Source organism: Rissa tridactyla, chromosome 7, assembly GCF_028500815.1.
Source record: "Rissa tridactyla isolate bRisTri1 chromosome 7, bRisTri1.patW.cur.20221130, whole genome shotgun sequence".
Lineage (NCBI taxonomy): Eukaryota > Metazoa > Chordata > Aves > Charadriiformes > Laridae > Rissa > Rissa tridactyla.
In genome coordinates, this window is record NC_071472.1 from 26,033,424 (window position 1) to 26,054,796 (window position 21,373).

Sequence of the window (21,373 nt, forward strand, 5' to 3'; positions counted from 1 at the left end):
AAGTTGTGTAATACTGAAAACCAGCCAAAACTTTTTATAAAGTTCTAGATGCCAGAAGAAAGCTATGCTTTAAGTAAGTAGCATTTTGCACTACTTCACCAGAAGTATTAAAACAACCATCCCTGCAAGTACAACTGTAAATACTCCATTTTTTATTTTGTTTTGTTTTGTTTTATTTTGTTTGCAGGTTTAAACGGTTTTACCTAACAGATGTTAGACCAAAGCCTCACAAGATACCAGCAGATGAAAGATAAAGTTGTCACTTGGGCAACTATTTACCTTGAAAATTGTCTGCCAATTTTTTGCCCAAATTCAAATAGCTAAATCACTTCAGCATGCTAAAGACTTCACGTTCTGGCAGGAATGGAATGAAGTCCCCACCACAAATAGCTAACCACTCCCACTCTCTATCAGCTGGTAGAAGTTGATCAACAGGCAAGAGAGACAGTGAGCTTCAATGGCAGCAGGCAGATGAGTCCCTAAGTAGCTGTGCATGCTCCTGCAGAGGAGCAGCTGGGAAGAAAGATGTAGAAATAAAGACCTCAGTTTTGTAGTGGCACGTTAAGTCAACTCTTGAAAGGAATCCCTTTGACTTCATTCCAACTGTAGATCAGCCTGGAAAACTGTCTGTAGTTTCTTCCTTCTGAAATAAATTAATCTTCCACCTGACTGTGTCTGGGTTAATAAAGCAGCAAAGTCCCTTCTCAAGTCAATGCTGCGTTCTTTCAGGTCACTTGCTGGTTTCTTCAGATGCTACTGGAATAGTCAAATGAAGTATATATATAAAAAAAAAAAAAAAGATGCATCCAGCATCTTAGAATAAGTTAAGCAACCCTGATAAGACCTGGTAAAATTGATTTTTTTCAGGAAAAAAACAATCCAAAAGTGTGACTCAACACATTATCAATACAATAATAAATTAGCTGAGACACTATTACAATTAGATTTTGATTAATACTTTTAAGTCTCCTTTGTCTGGACAATGGCTTTAGGTGCAAAAAAATCCAGTAACTTTAAGATTCTTTCAAATTGACAAAACTTACAGGATTAGAAAAATGAAAACCACGATGGTACATTTCAGTACCCTGTTTTTTTCCAAAAGGAATGTTACTTTATATGAAATGTTTGAAGAAGAAATCTATAAACATGCTTTCTTGAACAGGTAAGCTGCTGAGCAGTAATGTGACCTGTGCGTGTAATGGCTCTTTTTGTTACACACAATGCAGTATTTTATTACAAACTGCCAACAAAAGGAGCAGACTACTAGAGAACTTTCTCAGGTTTAACTTCCTCTCAAGACCAGAAGACCGAAGCCAGAACGCAGGAGAGAAAGAGATCTCTTTGCCAGTGTTTAACACTTAGATACTATTTGATACAGCTTTTTGTTTTGAAAAGCAACGCTGAAGAAAGTTTCAGCTACTACTAACCAATACCCTTCCCTTCTTTGCTGCAAGACAACACTAAGCACAATGAGGAGGAATATGAGCTCTAATAAACATTCTAAGATAAAACAAGCTCAGCCAAGACTTTTCGGAACAAATTCAGCGCAATGGAAGTCTCTTGTGTACATACACCTAGTAAAGCAGACATTTTGGCAGAGGCATAATTGCTGGACATTTTTCAAAGAAAACTGTACATTTACTGGACAAAGTTATTAGCATTGTATTAGAATTGTGGTTACTTTCCATTATGTAAACAAAATGTAGGACCCTGGTGAAGACATTTTTTGCTCTCACACACTCATGAGAGCAGCAAAGATGTCCTCTGCTGCTTACCTGGGAAGTGAGGCTTGGCAGAACATCTCTCACATGATGGGCTGTAGCTACCCAAATCTAAAACCTAACCCACAGCTTTCACAGCTACACGGCTAACAGAGCAATCTATGTTATTTGGACTCCAGATAATGACCAACCATCTGCGGACCAAGACTGGGAATACGTTCTTTTTATTTTTGCCGCAGGTAGAAAAGTTTTGCTAAATGAAAACAGAAAATAAAGCCTGGCTGTATTTGTTATGGAAGGAAGTGCATTATCCGGGCTGGGGGGAGAAAATACAGGGAAACCCTTCATTATCTTGCCTCAAAGCTTGTTGGTAGTTTGCAGAAAAGAGGAATCAAGCAGCCTCTCACCCTTTAGCTTTAACTTCTCTCATTCTGCTGTCCCTTCCACATGCCTTCCTCTTTCAGTTTAAAACTAAACTGGTTTTCCTCATTTGCAGATCAAAAGAGCAACGTATTTTTGACTACAAAGATTTTTTTTACAATTTCACTGTCTGCTTTTAATTGCATATTTGCTCCTCAACCTAAAAGAGTGCCATACCATATTGTAAGGGGTTATAAACAAGAAGGGGAGGAACATCACTGAAAAAGATTATCTCTCAGACAACTTCGATATGGACAAAATACCAGACATGTATGTAAAAGATGCTGAAGGTCAATCAAGATAATTCAGTCTGATCCTGTCAGTTAGAAAGAGTTTCACATAGATCATTACTTCAGAAAAGTGAGTGTCTTGTAACATAAAGGAGGGACCAATTAAATTTTCCCCAAATTTAGGGGATGGCAGTTTTAATACCTTCCAGTCCATTTACTATTCCTAGACAACTAGAAAAAAACGACACTATAAATCTCCACCCTATCTCTAATATAACCAGGTGTTTATAGCTACTCACTTCAGGCAATAGTTTCTGCTATTCATCTACTGCTTCTGCCTATTTAATCACATTTCATATAACCCATTTACTCTCTTCCCATGTGAAATTCCTCACAGGAAAACACATTTAAGGAATGCTTGATAGAACTCCTTCGCATTTTATTATGAACCACCATTAAAACACTCTCAAGGACCATCAATAGACAAACTAACACACACAGCAGGTTCAACTTCTTTTTCACATGTCTTTTCTTTTGGTTTCTCTCTCCTTTTCCTTTCTATCTTTCTTCTCAAGTTTCTGCTATGTTACTCCACAAGCAATAACATTAGCTACATGATCCTATACCAAATATAAATCTCAAAAATAAAGAAGTTATTGTATTTCATATTAGCCACAGGGCTCTTTTTTCAAGAGAGAGATATTCTGACATCTGAGTTTAGCTGTATTATCATGCACTATACATGCGTTTTGTTATTAATATCTATACCTACTGTCCTCATAGGTAACAAGGTATGATAGAGACAAACCAAGACTTTCAGTGGTCACTGGAAATAGAAAATTTAAGAATCAAGATTACCCAGCAGAGCAAATGCTGTGAGCAGCACACTCATCTCTCTGGTGCTGTTGCCTACAAGCCAACAAAGAGCAGGCTTACCTAAGCCTGGGTAACTTCGCCTTCATAAGCCCGTAACATAGAAGTAATTTCCAAAACAAAAAGAAAAACATCCCAGCTTATTATTTTAAATTCAAATTTTAGATTCCAAAGGGAAAGCAAGCGTCCTGACATAGAATGTACCAATATCAGTAACTATATAAGTATTATAATCAGGTGGCTTTTGAAACAAGACAAATTCACCAGCTTCTCTAGGCATTTTTCACTTAACATTGCATTCTTCTCACGTGCTTAAATAGGCATAAAATACAAAACATTTATGTTTGGCTTAAACATTTATGCTTCAGTATCTTAATGAACCAGAACCCTGGATCACATGATTATAGCAAAACAGCAATTCCCAAGCTACTTTGTGCAAGAGTTCCCTCCCAAATAACCTCCACTGCTCACTCTGCCCCTCAAAACCAGCCTGCGTACAACTCCCCAGTGATGAGACTGAACAGCTTCTGGTACAGCAAAATGTGCTGAACCTCAGTCATCTCTTATTCTTTCTTTTAGGTAGCTACGCCCTGAAATTTGGAATGCACTGTATCAAATTTACCAAAACTAAACGTCCCTTCCAACTCTAACCATACTATGATATATATTTATTTTTTCTCACATTAAGAAATACCTATTTCAAGAAAATTGCCTTTCTTCTCTGCTCACAGACATAAAACAGACTGTGAAATTTGTCATTAACAACTGTACATTCTGAAACATAAATAGCAAATAAGTAGCACTGGAAATTCACATACGTTCTTAAGCACAGCCTCCATTTTGATATTTACATGCTCGTTTCACTTCTGCTTACATGATTTCTGTACATCCTAGTTACACTGATATTAAACCAGTAGGAAACAAATCTAACAACACAGCAGATCAGTAACAGCACCTCAGGGGGTCTCCAAATTTTCAGGGGAAAAAAAAATTGTATCAACAGAAATATCTGGATTTTCCATTAAAACTTCATCTATTCAAGACTTGAAAAAATGGGGTATGCTAATGACACTGCTGTCTTAGAAGAGTGGTAGTTGATAACCAGATTTCCCCCTCCATAATTTACTATGCAGATCTTCCGCATGGTTAAGACTTACAAGCACTGATAAACATCATATTAGAAGTGCTGTTAACTAATATAACCAGTTGGGAGTTACAGGAGCCTATACTAAAAGACGTGAGGTGGCACTATGTTCTAGCATTACAGCGGTTTCTAATAGAATAGTAGCATCAAATAAAATCTATCATCCCCATGTCTAACCCACTGTATTTTGTAGGCTTTTGCAGCAAGACAATAATGTTACGATTATCACCATTCAAACAAATCACACGCAATAAAAAACAATTTTCTGCAAAAAGAGTAAAATAAATACCTGCGGGACTGCCAGCATTTTCTCCTTGATGCAGCTGAATACCAGCAGAATCTATAGAGTTTACTGTAACTGTCTGTAGATTTGGCAATTGAGCAGTGCTTAGACTAACTGGAGTCGACGTCAACGCCCCACCTGCTGCAACTTGACCAAGAGTGAGAGTCTGCACAGGGGTTAGAGTTATTTGTTGACCAGGTGCATTCTGAATTTGCAAGTTCTGCAAGTTCTGAACTCCTTGCACTTGAAATGTCTGCCAGGTTATCTGCCCAGAAGGGGTCACTGTTTGTGCCTGAATTAAAAAAGTTCCAGGATTCAGCTGCAGTTGAAGATTTTGAAGAGCCTGTTGAGATATACTTTGACTTGCTTGCACACCGTGGATTGTCTGTTGCGCAATACCTTGTACAATCTGGGCTTGACTGGTTGGCTGCTGAGACTCTTGAAGCTGTATGTGTTGTACAATTGGCTGTGCTGTGGAGACCTGAATATTCTGAGCCTGCGTGTCATCAGAGACTGACGTCTGGATGTAATTTCCCTGAAGATCAGAACTGTGAACTTGACCACTAGTTGTGGTCAAGTTGTTTGCATTTTGTTCCAATATACTTGAACTGTCTATGGTAACGGGCAATTGTGATGAAGATGATGTTGGCACAAATAAGTCATTATCAGTGGCGGTTTCTGTAATTTCAGGCGAAACTTGCTCACCAGTCCTTTCAGAAGTATCTGAACTATCCATGGCCTGTCCAGTATTTATCAAGTGCCCATCTGCATTAATGCCTGCTGTCATGGTTTGAGAACCACTGCCAAGTCCCAGAGAATCTAAATCAACGCTATTGATGGGTACAAAAGTAATATTTCCTGGCAGTCCAAGAGGGACGTTAGCAACTACTTGCGCTTGGCCAGGAAAAGACGAACCACCAATCGCAACTCCCTGAACCTGGACTTGACCAGACTGCGATAAGATATTCTGAATATTAGCTGAAGGTGTTCCAGAGGCAATGATGGTTTGATTAGAGCCAGGAATGATCTGAATTTGACCAGTTTCTTGATTTATACTGCTATTATCAGAAGAGGCTGCAAAGCCAAGTTGAACCTGCTGACCATCCGCTGTCTGGATCTGGGGTATTACTTGGTATTGTACGTTAGACACTGTACCATTCGACGAATCTGATCCTGGTGCAACAGAAAAGATTTGTTGATTTTGCAAACTCTGAATAGGAAGGACATACTGCCCACTTGAAGTTACCGTGGCAGCACCTGGAATCTGTACTATATTACCAGCTTCATCCTTTATAGTGGCAGGAGCCGCAGACAAGACCTCCCATCTATTTGGAGTTCCTGTTAATTGCACAGAAGCCAAATCCCCTGTCTGAATAAAAAGAAAAACAAAAAAGACAAAATTAAAACAAGAGACATACAGACTATATGCTAGAACAGTCATGCAATTCAACACTAGAGATTGATACACTACTGGAAAACATGCAGTGCAGCCCATATGAACAACAGCAACTGGATTAGAACTACGAAATACAGATTTTGTAAGTGAGCTAATGCCTAAGTCAGGGTAACCAACCTGTGGTTCGTGAGCTGCATGTGGCTCGCGAGCAGGTCAAATGCAGCTCCTGTGCCATGGCTACGTCAGGTGACCAGCAGCAGGGTTATTCTGGTGTGGGGGCTGCTGGATAATCCAAATCCCTGGCTGTGGGAAGAAGGGAGCTGGCAGGGGCTGCTGGAGCTGTCATCACCAGGTTGCCCTGGGACTCAGCTATGCTCTTTACCTAACCCCAGCACCTACTGCACAGAGGTGGAAGAATCGCCGTGAAGCCAGCATCGCCTGTATCTTCTGGAGCTCCACTGCCTTTTGACTCTGTGGTGTGTGTGGTATGTAGATGTGCACGTTGTGACTTTCAGCAGTATGGAGACTGTGAAGAGGTGACTTAGTCACACAGTCAGAAAGACTGAATAGCCTCAGTTTAAATTACGCACAATATAAAGTCCTAGTACTTATAAGCTTGGATGAGTTACTGTTTCACTAGGGAAGAGGACCTCTAAACTAAGGACTTTTACACTGAAATCACAGTTGGATTAGTCACATGTATCGGTTAGGGGTGAAAAAAAAATTAAAAAAAAAAATCCATCTTCATTAAAGTTGGAACAATAGAATAGGTCAGTGATTCAGAACAGATCCCCAAATGGCTGAAGATTAAAGAACCTAAGGGCTGATGCAGTATGATTTTGTTTCTTATTCAGTAAAGAAAAGGTAAATTGCACTTACCTTTCTTTACCAAAGCAAGCTTTTTCAGAATAGAGTATTAAGAATTAGATTTAAAATCCTGCAATGCTTAGCACAGATTTGCGTAGTCAACCAACTCGGTACTGTAAATAACCATCAATCTAAAAAAGATGCAGTTAAGTTTCTCCTTATCTGTTTTACGGCACTACAGTAAACCAATGGAATAACTTAATATTTAGCAACAAGTAAGTGACTTGTCTTACAACTCATTCAGCTCTGTGAAATAAATTTTGTCCCTTTGGCAGAGTCCACAGGACATAGAAAGAAAAGCTCTAGTTTGTTCTTCTGCACTGATCCTGTGATCGCTCCTGCTAGGGAAGTTACTGGAGCGTATCGCAGCTGCCTTCTGAGGTTGCACTCTGACTTCCTTTAGAATAAAACCTGGATATACAAAATACAGCACACAGCTTATTCTTCTTCAACATGGCACTGAGACTTAGCCAGCCTGAATGAATCCTGCGGCACGCATCTGCATGAATTTACTCTACGGTGTAGGCTGGGACTTTGCTAGTTTCACTTTCTTACCCTATTCCAAGCCGCGACACCAAAATGTTCACATGTACAAGAAAAATGCTCCATTTAAGTCTGAGTACTTATTAAAAGAAATAGTTTTACTGTGCTTGGCAAGCTTCACTTCCAATAAGGAAACACACATCTTGGCTCTAAATTCCTTTCAAGAGCTGCACAAATAATAGTTGTGAACAAAAAAAAAGAATGCTAGCCTCCTTTTGCCCTGAAACATACATATATATACTCTTTCAGGTAGTTTATTAGTAAATAAATACAGCGTCACCAGAACAAAACTAATTTTATGGCCTTAATGCCTCAAGGATCAGAAAGAGAAAAAGGAGTAATGGTAATTCCATTTTATTATTTTCTTTTCCTCTTATACTGATTAGCCTTTCATTTAGAGAATGTATTTAAATCCTTTAGTCTTTCAAGCTTATAATTTATGAATTAGAAAAAAATATGCAGCATTCCATATCGCACCATCTTATCTAGAAAAAGGCAAAAAAGTCCATTTTCCTTTGCTACCACATTAGCTTTATACTCTTTGTGTTTAATATTGTTTACACATAGGTACCGGTTGCTGAAATGCTGCTAAGAAAGTTCATAACTACTCAGTTCACTAGTATGTAAATACTTATTAACTGAAGGTTTTATAAAGTATCAAAAGATCCATAAAAGTCATCAGAAACCATCAGTCAGAATATACCAAAAGCAAAAATATGATTGTTATATGTTTAATGTGTGTCATTATAAAATAGATCTATAATATAATGTGCTGATAGTATCTATTAGAACAAGGGAGAAAGAAAAAGTAATGGGAACCATTACAAGTCTGATATAATTTCTCACTGATTTAAGACTATGTACAAGCAAATATTGAATGTTTAGGCTATAACTGGACTAACCCGATAAGCAATACTATGTCTATGTCTACTCATACACAATACATATGAGTATCCTCCACAGAAATAGTTCAAAGGGAACCTGTCTCCTTCGTGATATGGAAATGACCTACATTGTTGTTCTCCTCCCCAAACATATGTTGATTTCCATATCACCATTCAATGGCCTTTGACCTTTTCACGTTGGGCACACATCTCTCTTCACCTTGTCATGATCTCATGAAATCTTCCCTCGAATCCTGCTCTGTAAGGGTTTTAGCTCAACAGAGCCACTCTTTTAGTTGGTACACTTGTCAGCCCATGGAGACCTCCGGGGTAGCCATGCACACATGAAGCTATTGCTACACACAGTACATGAAATGCCTGTTATTCACATGTTGCTCTTCGAGCTGGCTGTATCAGACACTACCAGATGAATCATGAGGAGGGAGGGGCAAAAAGAGGGTGAGGCTTTCAAGAAGCTATCTGGCAGCTATCAAAACTGCTAGTATTAAAGCATGAAAAAACCCTGTATGGTAAAAAGTATTGGAGGATGATCTCTAACCTTAACTGGCACAACAAAGCTGGACTGTAACACCCTTTCTCAAACTCTGCTGAGCTAGTAGGACATTTCTTGGACTCCTTTTCCAACTAAAAAGAGTAGTAACCTTTCACTGCATCCTCAAGCAATTAAGCATTGTTGTAGTAACTCCAAGTTCTACCACTGATAGGTGAGCAACATGTACAGCCCACTCGCTTACTGATCTTTACAGCACAGTCCTAACAGACCAGAGTTTGTTTACTGTCTCTCGGTCATCAGTGAAAAATACTTAGGGGGTAGAGATAAAGCAACAGTTCTTTTCCTTATCAACTGATACTCAGACAGCAGTTATTTGGAAGCTGTTCCTTTAAGAGAAGGCTGGACGGTTGCAATCCAAAGGCTCCGTGTCAAGAGGAAGGGACAAAGATCTGAGGAAAGTTCAGCATTAGCAGGACTCAGCCAAGGAGGAGAGAACAGGAAGCAACGGGGAGTTCACTGGAAGCAGTATCAGGAAACAAGAGAAAGAGACAGGAACAGAGCAGAGAGAGCAGCTGGCACAAGGCACAGGAAGAACTAAAATCAAATGATACATCCACCTGATGAATGGTCAAGTACCACCAAAGAGTGGAATCAAGAACCGCTGTTCAGCCTGTCTTTTGATTCTTTAACAAGCCTTGCATAATTTGCAGCACGTAAAATAAAGAGATCTCTCTAAGCTGAAATTCTCATCCCTGAAGAATGATGTCATGATAAATAAAAATCTAATAATTGTCTTGTTCAATTTGTTTAAAGAAAATTAAAACAACAATAAGTCAAATATGGAAGGAGACACACATACAGAAGATAAAATACCTCTACAAAGTGATCTAAACCATGTTGAGGGACAGGATTTGGGTGATAAAAAATAAAACATCCTTCACAAAGTGAAACTGGAAAGGGCAGAATCATGCCTGTAAGAACTGGTATGTGTTGTAGGCATCTGCATTTCAACATGTTAAATGTGATCAACTGGACACATGCCATTAGCCTTCAGTATTTTATTGCTAAAGAACTACCCAACGTTTATTTGCGCTAGTCTATTGTGGACTGCTTTTTGCTGCACTTTTCAGAAAGTCACTTTTGCCCCATTTAGTCCTGGAGCAAAAGCATCAGCAAAATAAGCAGAAGTGGACAGATAATGAGTCACGAGCTCCTAAATATTTAAAAATCACATACCTAATGAACAAGATGGGCCACTGCCGCATGCAAATTGTTGTTTTATGAAAGAGTTAGGGCTCTAATGTACGAGTTTAATACCATGTATTTACCAAGCTACAGTAAACTATCTGCGCATTCTTAGGTCATTACAAACGTAAGATAAAATGCACTTGCTTCAACTCTTTCATTAAGGTATGAGCTAATACATTCTATCTTGTATTTGACATAGGTTAAAAACATGTTCAACATCAGTCACTGTGGTTCAGCTGACACAAAGCTGCTTGTTAAGGCAAATTAATTCTGTTGCACGTTTCAGACCTCTGCCAATGAAACCACTCAATTCAGAGAAATACACTTGCCCAAATCAAAAGTTTGGAGAATGAAATAACGTTTCAGGGAAAAAGTATTATCTGGGTCTGCTTAAAATGCTATTTTAAAAGATAATTCCAATCTAGTGAAACATATTTAACATTTAATTGTGTCTCATTTCAAGAACATTTGCATCTTTTCGCTTGAGATGGACAACTGGACCCAAAGCTTTAATAGCTTGTTTTTAATCAGTAGAAATTCAGGACCTGTGTAAATTAAGACAATACAATGTCTGTGACAGTAGTAGAAACAAGAAATCTGCAGTGTTAAAGAATGAGACATGGAAACAAGGAGGCATTTTTAACCAGATTGTATGTAACTTCATTTGTTGTTAATTATTAATCTATACATGTATTAATCTCTACACAACTGCATGCCAAACTAGAATTTTGCATAGAGGTTTGTGTAAAATGGTTCATTTTTCTTATGCCTTCAACTCAGGTGCTGAAGGCTTGCCCAAATCATCAAGAAGGGCAAGAGAGAGGACCCTGAGGCCTCAACTCAATCTTTGGGAAGGCAGTGGAGCAAATAACCCTGAGAAAAAAAAAAAAAGCCTTCAAATAACCTTGGGAAAAAAAAAAAAAAGGTGATCAGAAGTAGTCAGCCTAGACTTAGGAAGGGGAAATGATGCTTAATTAACTAACCTGACAACCTTCTATGATGAGACAACTGGCTTGATAGATGGGGTTAGGCAGGGAATATTATTTATGACTACTTTAGTCAGGCTTTTGACTCTGTCCCCCATAACATAAGTAAAAACTTCTCTCTCTCTTTTTTTTTTTTTTAAAATCTAAGGGTGATCAAACACTGGAACAGGCTTCCCAGAGAGGTTGTGGAATCTCCATCCTTGGAGATATTCAAAACCCACTGGTCACAGTACTGAGCAATCTGCTCTTGTTGACTCTCCTCTGAGCAAACGGGTTGGACCAGGAAATGTTCAGAGATCCTTACCAGCCTCAACTGTTCCATGAGATCTTACACTTTTTACTAATGTTTAAATACCAGAGAGAGAACTTTTTTGTTTTATGCTGTCTTTAAATGTGGAAATGTTTTAAAAGATATATTTTCTTACTTTCTCTAAAACTGTAAAGAGAAATAAACAATTTTTTTAAGAACATCCTTAAAGCACCTGTAAAAGAACTTGTACACTTGGTTCTGATCCAGCACTAGGAAGACATAATTAGAAGGTGAAAATCAAAGAACATTTTAAAAGGTGAGCTTTTGGACAGCAGCAGAGGAAACATACTGTTAGCACTACATTAATTCTACCTGAAACTCCTCTGTTTTGCAAAGGTATAAAACAGAGAGAGGCAAGACAATCCCAGGCAGACTTTTCTGAACACATTCTGGTACATCTGTTCACATCCAGAAACTTAGCATCAGGAAGATAGATTATCACACATAAAGGAGAAAATGGATGTCACAATAACTTTGAACTTCCTCAAAACCATCATATAGGCCAGAGGACTGAGAAGTATGGATAACTCTGACACATGGCACTCAACCACAATTTTGCCTAGCGGAAAACACAAAATTTAAAATGCCTTTATATTATCCTGCAGCACTATTACTATTTCCACCTAAAGTGAGGTTAAGCTAGTTGCATCTCAAACGGTTATGTTATGAGGCATAAACAAACTGGAATTTCAGATTTTCGTTAAGTTCTGTGAAGCACTGATACTCAATTCTAAAGCTTGAGATATGCCAAAGCAGTCTTACAACACTCCAACCTTTATTTGTAAAAGATACAAACAAATGCTTTGTCTACAGCAGAGGAACGATACTTATCTTCCCCACATTGCTAGTTATTAACCTCTCCAAATGTTTTCCACATATTGTTGGTAAGCAACAACACAAATAAATCATTCCCTCCTGCTTTTTCCCCCCCCTTTTTTTTTTTAAAGACTAAAGAATCAGTGCAGCCTGCAGTGCACTAGATGCAACTATATACCACAACTGGGGCAGTCATCTCTGACAGCTCCCATTCTTTGGCAGCTGTCAGAGCCAGCAGCTTTCTCAGCCAGCCTGCCACTTTTCCCAGTTCACCCACCTTCCAGTCCCCCCACCCCACACACGCACCAGTCTTGCGCTGTATCCTCACCTATCCCAGCTATGCCCAGCACGACCATAAGAATGGCCCTTGAGAGCATGATCGTTCAAGAGAGTTGCAATGAAGTAAGAGAACATAAACAACTGGTTAACATATCAACCTTGTAGCTTCTTAAACAATCATCTGATCACGCGACAGCCATACAACTGACCTAAATTTTAGAATCCGTTTCCTCTTTTGTTTTCTGCCCTAAGGACAGCTCTGCCACCTTCTGCTTTGCTTCTCCTTTTCACCTAATGCTAAAATCTTTGCAGATGTTTAAACTGGAATGAAACTAGAGTACTTACAACTAAATGAAAAAGAATCCTAAATATGAAAGTTTAAAGTAGAATCACTAGTCAATGATAAACAGTGAAAAAGCAAGACCCAAACTAAAACTTCTCAGACTTTTAATTCCCAAGAGAGGGAAAGACATCCAGAGGTCAAAACATAGGAGCTGTCGTTCTAGGTCAGGCAGTAGTGCATACCATCCCAGCAAGGCTTTCATACATACCAGCAGGCAGCAATATTCAAGGGGAAGTTTCCATGGCAAGCATCTAAGCCAACCATGGATGCAGCAGTATGGCAATTGAGGAAAAGATTCTCAGGTAAGCAAGCCACAAACTCAAGACCATCTACGTTAAAACCAAACACCAGCAGGCAGACACAAAGCACTGGTGTCGGATGATCACAGGCAGAATAGATCATGGTGTCAAAGCCTAAGATGAAAGCCTGCAATTTCCATCAATGCACAAAAAAGAGATCAGCAGCAATGCCTACAAGTATTTTGTCATCCAAAAGTAAATATAGCTCTAACCAGAATCCTGGGCTGAGCTGGAAACCTTGTGGACTAGAGAAATCCTGCCCAGTTCATTGACAGGATGGAAGGGAGAACAGAGTTGAGTTCAGTTCTGTCAACTGTCTTCTTCACTTGCTTCCCATATGAAGCAGTTGCCACGTTCATTAGTCTTTTTATTTCCACACTAATCCTTTCAGTGGCATAAAAGTGGCGTCCACTCAAACAGCAGGCTTGGATTCAGATACCAACATAGAATCACAGAATAATTTCAGTTGGAAAGGACCTCTGAAGGTCATCTGGTCCAACCCCTGAGCTCAAAGCAGGGCCGACTAGATCACAGCAAACACAATCACATTTGCTCCAGCTCTTCCCCGAATCCCAGACACGCAATATTCCCTGCATTCCTATGGGAGTTTTGTTGTTGCTGTTGCTTTTAAATCATACTCCTGGTCTCTTGGGGAACAGCTGCAGCATACCATTTCAGCCAGGAAAGCAGTACGCAATAACTGGCCAGCCTAGCATACTGGCTCCAGCCCTTTCAGGTCCTACCAAGCAAATGTCAGGAAAGCATTAACAAAATAACCCCAAAAACACAGCACCGCTATCCTTATACATGCAAGCTCTTCAAATGCTTCTAAAAGGAAACGCCCAGTTTAACTTCTACTATCCATTTATATGGCTTGATACTTCTACCAGACGTTCAGCAGTTTGGGTATAAAAGATATTGAGAAAGGACTATCTATCTCCCCATTGCTACATTAGGCACCATCACTCATAAGCAAATATCAAACTGCTTCATCTATACTCCTGGGAAAGGGATTTGCATCACAAACCCCAGGAAGATAGTAAGCCTGTGTCCAGATTTCATTTTCCCTATGAATTACGAGGTACCTACAATTTAAGCCTTTTTAGCTCCTTCGTCCCTCCCTCCTCCACCCCCCAATAAGATACACTCAGGGGACCTGAAAAAAAAAACCAACTTATTGCACTAAATCCCTTTCTGCATTCTGTTTTTCACAAGGAATTTATTTTGGGGACTGTAGTCCCTCCCTTTACTAAGGTCATCTTAATTAACTCCAGTGTCTAGTTCAGCTACTGTAGGTATCTCCTCCAATTTATATTTAGTTTCCACCCAAAATATTCTGAATCATTCAAGAGCTATGTTGTAGGAGTGCAAAAATTACCAGAATGCTATAGCCTAACTCACGGCAAATATGTAGGAGGGGCCTATCTGCATGTATGAGAAATAGTGAGTGAGTTTATATTCATGTTTAGTTTTAACTAAGATTTTGGCTTCTCTTGAATTGCTTCTGCCTTGCCCTGAAAAGCCTCTTATACATAAACATAACAACAGATTAATTTAACGGGAATAAAGAAGTACTATTTCAAAACCACTTTGCCCATTTTGAACTATCAGGAACCATTTGTCCTGGACTAGCACTCTAGTACCCCCATCAGACCTAGAACTGCTCAAGCTAAGAGACCAACCCATCCTCAAGATGCACAATTCCAGCTTTGAAATGAGAACAACCTTAAGGTGGATATGGGAAAGCAAGCTACCATTTAAGCATCATTCACTTTTCAATGTATATGTTTATGCAAGAGACAGATCCAATGTTCCACTTTTCAGCACTGTATGCATCTGGTATTATGAAACAAATTTTAGAGGTAGCAAGCACTCAAGAATGTCTAGAAAGATTTTCAGAAGTGTACTGCGTGAGAAAATAAGCAGGTTCAGCAGAAAGGACACTTGAAAGGGGGTGAGAATCTTAATATATTTTCGAGCTCTGTCATTAGGCTACAACCTGCTGCATGACCTCAAACAACTATTTTGCTGCAGCTTCCCTTCACGTAAAGTAAGCTGAAATGTACAGTTTAAAAGTATTTTAAAGTGTAGTACTCGAGTATTCAGTAAACTTAACATTATCATTAACATTTTGACATTTGTTAAAAGCTTGCCAAAGCCATTTCATCCACCAGTAAAACGCTTTGCAGCTTTTTTTCCTATTTGCAGAATCCTAAAAACATAAATGGCTGTTGTACAGCAAGTTTAAAAAAAAAAAACTTACTTTAAAAGCAAAAAAACAAGGAGCTTTTTCTGCTTGTTTCAGAACCCTTTTTGTAAAAAAAAAAAAAAAAGTAAAAAATCAGAGGAATATATGTGATTTCCCAAGGACTATGGCCAGAAAATACTTCATCATGCCATTTTAAAAGGTATTTAGGAACTCCCTTTTAATATACAGACCTTTTTTAGGTATCGGTTATTTGGAAATGCCCCATCTCTTTTAACTTTATGAGCATAAGTCAAGAAGAGAGTTTAGCTAGACCAGTTAAGGAACATATGAGTTTCCATTAGGCTTTTGTTACAGAGATGGTTAAGCTAGCTTCAACAAGAATACATTTCTAGCCTGCAAGATCCATCTCATCACACAAGGTCCCAAGGTCATCAAGGCTCCCTTCAGAGGCAACAGCGCATGAGAGATAAGGACAGAAATTCAGTTTGCAACGCGAGGGACCGCATGATAACTGCGCCTAGAAAAAAGCAGCGTCGATACAGGAAGCAGCTTTCCACCGCCGCGTTCGCTTCTATAACAGCCATTTTACTTCTAACTACATCCTTCCCTACAGCCAGCCTTCATTTTGTGCTCCCGCCCGGGTGCGCGGTTGCCGGCTGACAGCCCAGAGAGGGTGCCGGGGCTGCGCTCAGGTGGAGGTGAGGTGCCTCCCGGCCTCGCCGGGTGCCGAGCGAGCCGCTCCGGTGCCAGGGCCGGGAGGTTTCCCGCCTCCCCCCGTTTTTGAAAGTAAATGAAGGCGCCGCTCCCAATGGCGGGGGAGGAGGAAGGGGGGGGGGGGGGGCAGCCCGGCTCCCTCCTCCTCCCGGGAGCCCGGCTCCTCCTGGAGAGGCAGGGGAGCCCGGGGACCCCTCTCCTGGCAGGTCGGCCCTGCTATCGTCCCTCCCCCCGGGCGGGCAGTGCCGTGTGTCCCGTCCCTCCCCCCGGGCGGGCGGGCTGGCTGGCTGTGCTGTCTCTCCCCCCGGCAGGCCGTGCGAGAGCGGCGGGGCGGGCACTCACCGCTCCGGCAGAGTGAGAGGCAGCGGCGGCGGCGGCGGCCTCATCCTCCTCCGGCGACGGCGGGCCGATCTTGCTGCAGGTGGCCGCCAGCAGAGCGAGCGGTGACGGCTGAGCGTCCTACCCACAATGGGCGGGTTCAGGGAGAGAAAGTGGGTGGCGGTTAGTGCGGGACAGCGACCGGGCTCCTCGCAGACGCGCACACAGGAAGCGGCGGCGGCGGCACCGGCTCCCGCACCCGCTCACAACGTGTCACCCGGGGGAGGGGGGGAAGGGGCCCGGCCGGGCCTGCGCTTACCTGGGGGGCGGCCGCCCCGGCGGAGGCCGAGGCGGCGCCGTTGCCGTGCTGGAGATACTCGCTGTGGCTGCTGCTGTCCACGTCTAAGGCAGCCATTTCCTCTTGTTTCACGGGCTTCTCGGGAGCTGCGGGCACAGCGGGGAGGGGGAGGGGAGAGTCACTGACGGGAGCGATCACCCCCCTCCCTCTCCCTCCCTCCCTCTCCCCCCCCCCTAACCCCAGCGCTCCCCCCGCCCTCCCGCACGGAGCCCTCCTCCTCCTCCTCCTCCTCCTCCCCGTGCTGCTGCCCCTGCCCCTCTTCTCCCTCCTCCCCCTGCTCCTCCTGCTGCTGCTCTCAGTGCCGCTCTCGCCTCGCTCGCACACGGACGCTCCGGGGCCGGAGCGGGGAAGCGCAGGGCCGGAGCAGGAGCAGGAGCAAGGGAGCCCCGCGGGGCGGCTCGGTCGGTGCGTACGTACCGGTCATGGTGTGAGTGCGAGCGGCCGGCTGGCTGGCTGGCTGGGCGGGAGGCAGGCAGGCTGGCTGGCTCGCACACAGGCCCTGCTGGCGGGGGCTAGGCGGCTGCCGCCGGGGACATGCTTATTGTGCTCACGGGCTGAAGCGGCGGCGGCGGCCCGAGCCTACTCCGGGTTTTTTTTTCCTATTTTGATTGACGGTGCGGGAAAGCCGAAAGGTGGGGCTTGCAGCGGGAGAGGGGGCCCGGCCGACACCGCCGCCCGCCCGCCCGCCCTGCCAGCCCGGAACTCCCGCCTACGCCCGGGCGCGCTCGCTCATTGGCTGCGCCTCGCCGCCGCCGCCGTTCGCACTGGCCGCCCGGCCTGCCAGTCACCCGCCAGGGGCGGGGGGGGGGGGGCGCCCCATGCCGAGGCGGCTTCCTGTTTGCCAGGGCTTGTGCGAGGAACAATGAGCGGGAGCCGCCGAGGGCCCGCGGCCTGCTCCGGTGCGGGCCCGCGCTGCCCCCGCGCCGCGGGGAGGCCGCCCCTCCGCCGCGCTTCCCCCCCGCCGGGGCGAGGGGGCCCGGCGGGCCTGGCCGCCTGCCCGCGCCGCAGGGGTCAGCGCAGAGGCACAGCTGCGCGGCGGCGCTTCCCCCCCCCCCCCCCCCCCCCCTTCCCGTTCTCCCCCCCCGCCCCGTTCCCCCGCCGCGCGGGCGGCGCGGTGCGCCTGTGCCCGGGAGGCGCCGGGATGGAGCCGCGGTCGTTTGAAATCTCCCTGGCGGGGGGTGTCACTGAGGGCCGTGTGACAGCCGCGGCTCCGGGGCGGCGGCCAGCGCCGCCGCGCTTTGTCCCCCGCCGGCGCTAAGATGTCGGCGCGGTGTCCCCAGGGGAGCCGGCCCGCCCGGGCGGGCCCTGCCTGGTGGCGGTGCTGGAGCCCGCCGAGCAGGCCGGCCCCCTGCTGCCGGGCGCGGGGGGGGGGCGTGTAGGTCAGCGCCGGCCTCTGGCGGCCCCGGGAGCCGCAGCGCAATGGCCGACCCGGCGGGCCGTTGCGTAAGCGTCGGGGCCGTGGCGGGCTCGCACCTGGCCGACCCGGGAGGGCTAAGTCTAAAAAAAAAAGTGCCTTTGCCTCTTTTGTAAAACAAAAGCCGTGAAGGATGAGCCCGCGAGTAGGGTTTTAAGGACGCACGTCTTTGCGAGGGGAGCGTGGAGGGTGACAGCGTGCTCCGCTCCCAGCGGGAGCCGAGCCCTGGCGCCCATGGAGCGGTTGTGCCAGCAGATGTTGTTACGGGGAATTAATGAGATTCCCCTCGGCGTCAGTTCGCTGCTCTGTCCCTCACGTTATGCAACACAAAGGAAACCGGGAGCTCTCGGATTGCTAAACGGAGGCAGGAAATATGTTTAAAGCATTATATAAGTATGGGATGATACAGAAATGACTGCGAGTGGGGCCTGTTTCTCTGTTACACCATGCAGCTTGTGAAGGGTTCCCGTAAAGGGGAAACAGCTTGAGCTTGGCCTGTCCTCACGTCAAGTGCACGTGCAGGGCGGTGGGACAGCCCCTCGGCTTAGGCGGCGACGCTGACCCTTTGCTTGTCGACTCCCCTCAGCAATGAGTTTGTCTTAGTTACCTTTCATGTGGTGTTCCAGGGAATCTGCCAATGAGGCTGAAAGGCGTTGGGCTGGAGAACTCAAACCTACTTTTCCTATTACGATATTTAATTATCACTGAGAATTACCAAGCAGATACAGTGAGCGTAGTCTCATATGTGCATAGTTGTGCTGAGTGTCTGAAGCCACGGGCTGCCCAGATAAACCCATGGAGAAGTTAGTAACTAAGAAACAGAAACAGGATTTTCAACAGCTTCTGTGAGCAGAGAATAAACAGTGCTTTTCAGTCAGCCCAGCATTGTGACCTTGCAGTAACTGCACAGGCTTAGCCTAGAAACTGTTGCAGAACAGGAGAAAATGCATTGAGAAAATGTGAATTTAATATCAGGAAGTTTTGATGGAGGAAGACTGCAGTATCTTCCCTGTCAGTGGGAGATTGCTGTCACTGTGTGATGTGTAGTCTTATTTTAAGCCCATTTACTTTTGCCGGTATGTTGAGAGTGCCTTCAGGTGACTTTTAATAGCAAGTTGTAAATTAATCCCAAAGCTGTTTGTCACAATTCATTTTTTCCGAGGTAGAAAAAAAACCAAACCCCGCTTCTGTTTTTAAAATGTCTATATTTGTTTACATAATCTCTTGTGATTCTACTTTAGAATCAGTTGTTGTGAAGTTAAGTAACGTAGCCACAAAGGAGAGGAAGCTTTTTTTGCAATTCATGTTTTTTATTTTAATTGCAGAACGCTCTGAGAAGCAAAAGTTGTAACTGGGAACAGAAGTCCTATTTATTTTGACATAGTGATACAATAACGTCAGAAATATTTTTTAGCCAGTGAAAGCTACAACACACAACCTTTAAAAATGAGTCAGTATATATACATAAGCAAATTTCAGGAGAAAAACAAAAATGCAAGATTCTGCGATCCACAAAACTACTGTAGTATCTAATAAAAAAGTCTTCTACAGCTGCTATAAAACCTGCACTTTGTTTTGCCATATCAGAAGTTGTTGGTGAAAGGCCTGTCATCCTGGAACCAGAACTGTAACAGATGACTTTGGACTTCCTATAACCTAGGAAGCAGCTCATTTAAAGATTGATCTGTAAGAGGAAATAATTCCTGTTCGTATGCTGGGAAGGTGGGAATGATAGTAAAAAAACCAGCCCTTGCTAATCAGCAGGGTATTGCCAAACATCATTGATGGCATTTTGCTTTAAGAAGATTATGTTGTCTAGGACAGTTCTTCTACAGTTGGAGGTACTGTGAGAGCTCTGTGACCTCAGTGAGATGTTGTCAAAAGAGTAGTTCACCTGTATGGATCGGATTGCAGGGTTGATACATAACTGCAATGCTTTAGGACAGAAGGATTTGAAATATCAATAATGGGATTTTTTTTTTACGTGTTAAGGAGTTTTTCAGTGCAGTAAAACTCAGATGTAAATAGGCCTCACAACGCTAGTTGAGGAACAACTTTTTCTAGTCGAGTACCTAAAATTAGGGTGACATCATGATGAAAATATTCAGATAAAAAAGAAGCAAAACATAATAGAATATTAAAAGACTATTATAAAAATAAGATAAATTACAATAAAGTTGCAAAAAAGGTAGGCTATTATGAAAAAGAGTTGTAAGGAAGAGACTCAATCAGAAATGTTAAATAGAAGCTGATTGGTAACAAAAATAAAGTGGTTTTATTTACTGTTTCCCAGTGAAGATTAAGAACACATGAAAAGCAAAAAAAACCAAAAAATCAAGGAAATGAGAAAAGACATTATTTGTAGCTTTTTGTTTATCCATGTACAAGCATCAAGCTGTTCACTAGAAAAATCCTATGCGCATCGGGGAGATCATCGTGTGCGTACTGCCTGGAAGTTCTGTTAGGTGGTGGTCTTCCTGCTGAGTTAGCACTGTGCCCATATCCCCACAGAGATTGAGCGCCATGCCCAATTAGAGGAGCCATTGTTTCCTCTTTCTTGAGATTACCCACCAGATGTACTGTATCAGTATGCGATCTGAACAAACTAACCATGACCAGTTTATTATTAAAGGGCCTTGCTCCTTTAAGCCCTTGCCTCCTGCTTCTAGGCTGCTTGTGGTAAACTGCAGCTCCTGGGATGAATTCTCAATCCATTCGCTGAAAACGGTGTCTTGTAATGTGAGCTGTGCAGGTACAGAGAAAGCAGCGCTGGTCTGTGCATAATGATAATTCTTCCACCAGATACCAAAATGCAGCTGTTTCAGAACTGAGACGCGGCCTTTGTGGTGAGTAGCAGTAGAGTTCGGGAGAGGAAGTGATGCCTACCAGCTTCTGATGAAACTTCAGGGAAGGTTTTGAAAGATCAAATAAGATGCAAATTGGAAAGAACGCTAGAACTTAACATCTACCCTGTAGTTCAGTTGTAATCTCAGTGCTGCGTTTGGACACTGTAATTTATCTCTCATGGGTTTGTCTTGGAGGTCAGTCTCTGTGGGGATATGGGTTCAGTACAAGTTTGGAAGGAAGTGCACAACCCAACCGAACTTCCGTCCAGTACAGTGCCTGCTATGCCTGGAAGTGTCTGTATACTCCTTTCAGACTTCTGACTTATGACATATTATTTCTGCCTTTAGAAGTCCCTTC

The 21,373-nt window shown here is 43.3% G+C and overlaps 1 protein-coding gene across 2 annotated transcripts in view; it reads right to left on the minus strand.

Moving 5' to 3' along the window:
* SP3 (Sp3 transcription factor) overlaps nt 1–17,437 on the minus strand; it is a 37,376-nt gene extending 19,939 nt beyond the window's left edge. Inside the window, exons 1-5 of one of the 2 annotated variants that reach the window (XM_054208392.1) lie at nt 17,173–17,437; nt 16,717–16,841; nt 16,422–16,538; nt 5,950–6,040; nt 4,678–5,844 (exon numbers count right to left, since the gene is read on the minus strand). In XM_054208392.1, coding sequence (XP_054064367.1) covers nt 4,678–5,844; nt 5,950–6,040; nt 16,422–16,538; nt 16,717–16,841; nt 17,173–17,179 — 1,507 coding nt within the window. In that variant the 5' untranslated portion in view covers nt 17,180–17,437. Of the gene's footprint in view, nt 1–4,677; nt 6,041–16,421; nt 16,539–16,716; nt 16,842–17,172 lie in introns of both variants that reach the window. The other variant, XM_054208391.1, reaches the window with a different exon arrangement.
* Nucleotides 17,438–21,373: the final 3,936 nt, after the last annotated feature.